This window comes from Uranotaenia lowii, chromosome 1 (genome assembly GCF_029784155.1).
Source record: "Uranotaenia lowii strain MFRU-FL chromosome 1, ASM2978415v1, whole genome shotgun sequence".
NCBI classification, from domain to species: domain Eukaryota; kingdom Metazoa; phylum Arthropoda; class Insecta; order Diptera; family Culicidae; genus Uranotaenia; species Uranotaenia lowii.
This window is the reverse complement of record NC_073691.1, coordinates 105,769,437-105,777,789: the sequence shown is the minus strand read 5'-3', so window position 1 is coordinate 105,777,789 and position 8,353 is coordinate 105,769,437. Positions and strand designations below refer to the sequence as shown.

General features: G+C 38.0%; 1 protein-coding gene across 1 annotated transcript; it reads left to right on the top strand.

Annotated features, from left to right (window-relative positions):
* The first annotated feature begins 417 nt into the window (after window positions 1-417).
* Window positions 418-1,277, top strand: LOC129744648 (uncharacterized). Its single transcript, XM_055737317.1, has 2 exons — window positions 418-981; window positions 1,059-1,277. The coding sequence occupies exons 1-2, from the start codon at window positions 612-614 to the stop codon at window positions 1,100-1,102; spliced, it is 414 nt and encodes a 137-aa protein (XP_055593292.1). The 5' UTR covers window positions 418-611; the 3' UTR covers window positions 1,103-1,277.
* The last annotated feature ends 7,076 nt before the right edge of the window (window positions 1,278-8,353 follow it).

The following is an 8,353-nucleotide window of genomic DNA, read 5'->3' as shown; positions in this document are numbered from 1 at the left end:
AAATCCAATCTTCATTCTGTAACCGATACATTACTGAGATTCAAACTCCACTTAAACCGAGACTCAAAATCTTGGGACTCTCCGAAGATGTTACCGAATCCAATCTTGTTGACATGTTGTTGAAGCAAAACCAGATCCCTGACCCTGTAGTCATCAAGGTCATAAAAATCGCAAAACATAAAAGACCTAACGCACCGATATTTGCTGTTATCGAGCCCAACGTTACCACTTACAACCACCTACTTCACCTCAAGAAAATAAATTTAGGCTGGTCAAGATGCCGTGTGTTAAAACATATAGCCGTCAAACTGTGTTTCAACTGCTCGGAATTCAACCACGTATCTGATGATTGCACAAAACCTACTTGTTTCCCACGATGTGCTGAAAATCACGTCTTGTCTGAATGTTCTTCATCATTCGAAAAATGTATCAACTGCGAAAACGCGAATAGAAACCTCGGAAACAGCGACGTACCACTTGAAATTTCACACCCGGTTTGGAGCATAACTTGCCCGATGTTTCAAAAACAATTGAAGCGAACCAAGCAGCGTACCGATTATTCGACGTAGCAACGAATTCATCACAACCACAACACTTCTACAAGCCCACTGATGGAGACTTCATTCCACTTCTCTGAGCCAGTCGAGTCCCCTGGTCTCTCAGGTAAACGCTCTCAGAGTATATGTCCTGCCGAAGTTTTTCTAGATTCTACACACCAAATAAATGAGACAACTTTGCAGTCACCTCGCATCGCTCATACTCATCGCGTATGGCCAATAGAACCCCATCATCATCATGTGGCTTCCTCTGAAGCTTCCAATTATCATGCCGGATCACTCACACGCCGAGGTAGCTCACCAGTACTTTCCCCCTTACGTTCAACCGCACACAACGATGACGCGAAAGACTCTCCAACGGATTTCCTACAGACAACAAGCACACTGAACCTCTCTAAGCCAGTCGAAACTCCTGGTCTCCCAGGTAAAAGCTTACAGAGTATATGTTCATCCGAAGTCTTTCCAGATCCTACACACCAATTAAATGAGATACCCTTGCAGATATCTCCGACTCTCCGCATGCCCTCGTCATCTGTTTCCAGTAAACAAGGCCCCTCTCGTTCTCTACTATCAATCTACTACCAGAATGTCCGTGGTCTCCGCACTAAGGCTAATGAATTCCTCATATCAACATACAATGACGACTACGACATCATCGTTCTTACTGAGACATGGCTGAGTGACGAGTTCACTTCTAGGCTGTTATTTGGCGAACACTACTCCGTGTACCGATGTGATCGAGATCCGCTTACCACTGGGAAGAATCGTGGTGGTGGAACGCTCATAGCTATCTCAAACAAATGGCCCTCACAAAGAGTGTCAACACTAGCGCTTACCAACAACTTCGAACAAGTGTGGGCAAAGATAACTACGTCATCCAACTATATATTCGTTGGTGTTGTGTATCTCAGTCCAGACATTGCAAGGAACGAACAATTTATGAATGAGCATTTAGACCACACTGATGCAATTGTTGAGCAAATGCATCCTCGAGACATGATGTATTTGTTTGGTGATTATAATCAACCAAATTTGATCTGGACAAAACACACCAAAGGCTTTTCGAAACCGGATCCTACGCTATCTCAATTTTCGTCAGCTATTTCTGCTCTTTTAGATAGAACAGCTTTATTGGATCTCAAACAAATTAATCACGTTAGCAACCAGAACAGCCGTTTCCTCGATTTACTATTTGTGAATGAAACCGCACTAGGGAGCTCTTGTGTCCATAGAGCACCGGAAAGCATTACCAAAGATGATCAACACCATCCACCATTAGTTGTCCACGTTTCAGAAATTCAAATCGTTCCTTTCCAAGAACATTTCCAACAACGCTCTCTGAATTTTAAAAAGACCAATTTCGAATTACTGAACGTTTTACTTAGCGTAGTAGACTGGAACTACCTTGAAACCGCACCCACGATTGACCACGCAGTCGGCAAATTTACTGAAACTGTAAACCAGTTGTTCAAGAATACAGTGCCACACCATCGACCTCTCCTGAAACCTCCTTGGACGAACAGACGCTTAAAATACTTAAAAAGAACAAGAGCATCAACCCTCAAATATTTTAGCCAGCACAGGAATCCGTGCTCCAAGTTGGCATTCAACTCAGCCAGTAACGCGTATAGAAAGTATAATCGCTTTCTGTACTTAAAATACATTGCTCGCACTGAGAATAATCTTAAACGTAACCCGAAAAAATTCTGGTCATTTGTGAATGAAAAGCGAAATGAATGTGGCCTCCCGAAAAGCATGTTCCTGTCAGACGAAACCTGTGATTCACCTACTGACCAATGTGAACTTTTCTCAACCCAAGTAACAATTTTAGCTTTATTATGGTCAGCAAAATGTCGTTTGGACCATAGCATTAATCTTCATAAAAAGCTAAAGTACATTCTATAACATCACCTGGACTCTAATAAAGCCAAAATTAGGCTATTTGGCCCTATCCTAGGAACGTCATCATGACCAATCATTGTTAGTCATCAATATTGGTCACCAAAGCTTTTAAAAAGCTATTATAAAACATGTTAGAAATTTTTGTTTTTTTCGGTTCTGTCAGTTCTCGGAGTTTTTTTTTATTTTTTCCAGCAACCGTAATGGTTGATGAATGATGGTTGCATTATTCAGATATGAATCTGGTAAAATTAATAGCTAAAAAACCAATGTTTTACCCATATAATGAGCGTCTTTTCTACTGCCAGTCAAGATTTTAGGTAAAATGTATATGAAATAGTATCTTAAAATAAATGCGCCTCGTCAAATCTGATGGTCAATCATGATGGGATTGATGGAAAAAAGGCCTGAAAAAATATTTTCCAATGCTGGCATTGTGAATCCATCAACATGGCGTCATTTTGTACCCTTCGATTTTGCAACCAACATGGCGTGAGTCATTTCATAGTTTTATTATGGTTTAATGATGACCCCAAAAAAAGCTACGATTTGACGTTTCTCTCGCAAGCAAACCAATTACACGCTAAGGTTAAGTTCCTCATTTCTGAGTTGTTAATCATTAGTACAGTAAATGAGGACAGACTTTTTGAATGAAAAGGGATTGTTTTCAATGACCCGTGGAATAAATCATGAGTTGAAGTCAAATTTTGTTGTCTGACGCCATCTTGAAATCCAAGATGGCGGCTTCCGCTGAACTTTAAAATGGTGTAAATGACTTGAAATCGCATGAAACCCCAACAAAATGGGTATCGGGTGAAAGTGCTAAACGAGTAGAAGTCGAATTTCGCTATCCGACGCCATATTGAAATCCAAGATGACGGCATCCGCTCAACTTTTAATGCTTAATGCTGACAAAAAGTCGCATTAAACCACCACTATTGAATGAAAAGGCTAAGCTAGAAGATGTCGATTTTTTTCTTTCCGACGCCATCTTGGAATCCAAGATGGCAGCTTCCACTGAATTTAAAATGCTGTTAATCAATGAAAATCGCTTGAACACAACTTTTTTTCACGTAATACTACATTAAAACTACTATTTTAAAACAATTTAGATCATTTTAAATCACTTTTATTATTTTTTCATTATGTTTCTAATGCATTTAGAACTTTTCTTGTTTTGTTTATAGTTTTTGATTTTTTTTTGCCATTTATGTAATTCTTTTATTCCTATCATGCTATTATGTCTAAATTGTATTGGTCTTATTCTAGCGAAAACTATAAGGTTATGTTGTTTCTGTTAACCGTCTGATTTTGGCACATGTGCCAAATTCGATGTTTCCAAAATCGAATGTTGCCAAAAACGAACGGGGTCTGAATTGTGGTAGTTTTTGTGGGATTTTCAGTCACTTACAGATTTTTAGAGAAACGCGAAAAGAGATATTTGACTTCTATCATTTAGCCTTAGCACCCAATACAATATATTTGGGAGTTTCATGCTATTTTCATTCATTTACAGTATTTTTAAGTTCAGCTGAAGCCACCATCCTGGATTTCAAGATTGCGTCAGAATGCAAAAATAAACTTTTTATAGCTTATCCCAATTGACAAATATCCATATTTTGGAGGTTTCATGCGATATTCAATGATTTAGAGCATTTTTTAAGTTTATAGAAAGCTGCCATCTTGGATTTCAAGATGGCGTAAGATAGCGTAATTCAACTTCTACCGGTTGATTTCTTTTAGCTTATACCCCTATAATATAGGTTTTATGCGATTTTCAGTCATTTACAGTATTTTTAAGTTGAGTGGTAGCCGCCATATTGGATTTAAGATGGCGACGGGCAACGAAATTTGACTTCTACTCGTTTATTACTTTCACCTTATAACCATATTGTGAAGGTTTCACGATATTTTCAGTAATTTACAGCTTTGAAAATAAAAGAGGAAGCCGCCATCTTGAATTAATGATGGCGTCAAGCTTTTTTTTTCCTACTATTTGGGCCCTTCCACTCAATACACATATTGTAAAGATATTCATACCACTTTCGGTGATTTCAAGTTTTCAAAGATGTATTTTTTTGATTTAAACCCAAAACCAACACGCATAACTTACCAAAAATGTGTAAAAATGGGAGTTCCAATTCAAATATGTGCTATCTAATCTGAGCGTGTCCTGTTTTGACATTTTGATCGAGAACTGTCACTAAGTTTTATGGCGGTTTGATAATCAGGCACTGAGTGCTATTATAGAACATGCAAAAGAAAGCTTGGAGCAAACTTCTAAGTTTGTGTTTTATTATAGTTTTAAAAAAGCATTCATAACTCTTTCAAAATAACTAAAACAGTATGTTTAATAAAAGTTTTATTAGCGTTTTCAAAACCATCTGCAAACATATGGTCGAAGAAAAATATAAGCATTCTGCATGACCATAATAAAACCGTCATAAAACGAGCTGCACAAAAAAATGCCATAATTAAACCATAATAAAACTTCCTAATGCTAGTTGGCATAATCTGTGTTACTTGGGAAAGCACTTTGCTAGTGTTTTCTCCGATGAAGTTATTGATGATCTACAAATTCAACAAGCGCTCAATAATGTTCCTGAAGGTGCTGTGTCGATTGCTGTTCCCCAGTTCTCTCCCGACGAAGTACGTTTGGCGATGTTGAAATTGAAAAGCTCTTGCACCCCTGGACCTGATGGCATCCCACCAATTATATTGAAACTCTGTGCTGATAATCTTTGTTTTCCTATAACGAAAATCTTGAATCGTTCGTTATCAAATTCTTTTTTCCCTTCACTATGGAAAGAGTCATGGATGTTCCCAACTTTTAAGAAAGGTGACAAACGGAATATTGAAAACTATAGAGGTGTCACCTCACTTTGCGCTGGCTCCAAATTGTTTGAAATTCTCATTTCAAATATTATTACGAGTAAAATGAGATCATATATATCGTTCAATCAGCTTGATTCGTCCCAGGCAGATCTATTACCACAAACCTCACTCTGTTTACCTCCTTCTGTCTAAGACACATAGAAGAAGGATACCAAATCGATACAGTTTATACGGATTTGAAGGCTGCATTCGATCGTGTAAACCACAAACTTCTACTGGCAAAACTTGGACACCTTGGATTGACAAGCGGATTAGTATTATGGCTCGAGTCTTATCTCACCCATCGCAGTGTGTCAGTGAAACTAGGACCCTTTGAATCGGCCAAATTCAGCAACTACTCTGGTGTCCCCCAAGGCAGTAACCTGGGTCCTCTACTGTTCTCCATCTTCTTTAATGACGTTTTGCTACACTTTCCGGAAAAATGCCTACTCGGGTACGCAGATGACCTAAAATTGTTTCTTAAAATCAAAAATGCAAATGACTGCTACAGACTTCAAACATACGTCGACATGTTTGCTAACTGGTGTAAGCTCAACTACCTTTCAATAAGCATATCTAAGTGCGCTATTGTATCCTTCTCACGGAAACTACGTCCTATTAGTTGGAATTATGAAATTTTCAACACGCCGCTTGCTAGAGCAAATGTTTACAAGGACCTCGGGGTACTTCTGGATGAAAAGTTATCTTTCCGTGATCACTACTCACACGTGATAAGCAAAGCCAATAAGAATCTTGGATTCATCAAAAGGGTATCGAAAGACTTTAAAGACCCGTATTGCCTTAGATCATTATACTTTGCACTAGTAAGATCATCGCTCGAAACAGCTATGGTTGTGTGGTGCCCATCATCTGCTCTTTGGATAAATAGAATCGAAGCTGTCCAAAAACGCTTTTTGAAGTTCGCGCTGCGCCACCTGCCTTGGAGAAATCCCAATGAACTACCCGAATACACAGACCGATGTCGCCTTCTTGGAATGGAAACATTGACGGCAAGGAGAATCACAGCTCGTGCGGTTTTTGTCAAAAAACTCCTTGATGGTGGAATCGACTGTCCGGATCTCCTGTCCTGCGTGAACATAAACGTCAGGCCACGTATCGTCCGTAACTCTGAATTCCTGCGGATCAACTTCCAGCGAACCAATTATGGCCAACAAGAACCCATCCGAGCTCTGTCTCTGGTTTTCAATTGGTTCTACGAGCTGTACGATTTTAATATTTCCACGGAAACCTTCAAATTAAGAATAAGGAACTCTGATCTACTGGTTAATTTTATGTTAAATAACAATATCTTTGGCAGTTAAATAATGTAGATTTAAGTACTTCATGGAGACTAAATTGTCAGATGGATTGTTGTAAAATAAATGTAAATGTAAATGTAAATGTAAATGTAAAACACCTTTAATTATCTTAATGGTGCGCTTTAGAATGTTACGCGAACGTTATCGACCTTCTTGAAAAAATTTTTTGACATGTCGCTTAGAATTCCCATATAGATTCTTTAAAACACCTTCAAGTATCTTAATGGTGCGCTTTAGAATGTTACGCGAACATTATCGACCTTCTTGAAAAACATTTTTGACATGTTGCTTAGATTTCCCATATAGGTTCTTTAAAACACCTTCAAGTATCTTAATGGTGCGTTTTGGAATGTTACGCGAACATTATCGACCTTCTTGAAAGAAGTTCCATTAAAAGCGCTTAGAAGTTCCGTTATCGATAGTTTAACCTTTCAAAGGGCGATGGAAGTTCCTGAGTAACTTTTACGCGACAAGAGTCTCCTGAAGTTCCCGTAAAACATTTTTTCAGCCAAATGTGAACTTCGGAGTTCCATCTTTAAGTAAAAACGCGACTTTTGGTTGCTTGGGATGGAATAGGATTCAAACGCTGGAATTTGTTTGAAATAGGGTATTTCATAAGTTTTGTCGTTCATAAAAAATCATCTTTCCCATTGTCTCTGTGCTGGCTGTACAGCTTACGAGCTCTGGAACTAGCAAAAAATTGTTGTTTGAGGTTGCGTTTGAATAACTTATTACTAGGCAACACTTTCAGCTTATCGGATAAATTTTATTTGACATTTCAGCGATCCACCCTTAGTTTTTCGCTTATTCCAAATTAAAAATGCTGGTAAGAGACTTGACTTTCCAGATGACCCTTAACCGTAGTTATCGATCATGTGCTTCACTCCAATGCTTGATTTGAACTTTGTGGATATTTTGACAGTGTGTGCATACTTTTCCACCACTCAAACACATTAATTCTTTGAATAATCAACGGTTTTGTCGGCTATCAATTTGATAAGGATGGATTTTGAAGGAAACTGTGCAAAATTATTTTTATCATTTTTTCTTGCATCGTAAATATCTCAAAAACGCGTAAATTTTAAATTTTGAAAAAATAGGTCGAATAATATTTTTCAAAGGCAGCAAAACGCTGTCAAAATTTTGAATGTCCGATTACTAGTAAACGAGCTATAAGCAAAAGAAAGTGTCCCATTTCTAAAAGAACCAAGCATTACAATGAGTTTCTGTGACGCCAAATTTGAAACAAGCGATATTAACATTGCACAAGCTGTAGCAGTGGATTCCAGTAGGATTGACGTATGATAACGAAATATCAGAGAACGATATTAGAGAAGCTTTGCCTCTTCTTAACACTATAACCATTCTAAAGCTAAGGGAACATGTGTCAATACAAGAGAAGTGACATATATTAGATGAAACAGATATGACTGTCGACATGCGATACAAGTTTTGATCAAAAGCTTGGTTTAATAAAGAATTTTAAAGCCTTTTGGCAACCTAAAAGAAAATATTTTTTTGAACATTTTTTCCATGGAAACGATATTTGTACGGCTTGAATGATTGAATACCCAAGCAACTAAAAGTCTCATAAATACTTAAACTCGTGCCTCCATAGTTCGAATTTCGCTGAACAAAGGTTCCAAAGGGAATACCGTCAACTGGGGCAACATGCAACAATTTTCAACTTCAATGGCTTCTAAA

Excerpts from the sequence above, each read along its gene's own strand:
- LOC129744648 (XM_055737317.1), top strand. The coding sequence starts at position 612 with ATGGAGACTTCATTCCACTTCTCTGAGCCAGTCGAGTCCCCTGGTCTC. Across the intron at positions 982-1,058 it reads CGAAACTCCTGGTCTCCCAG|ATATCTCCGACTCTCCGCAT; the intron begins GTAAAAGCTTAC and ends ATACCCTTGCAG.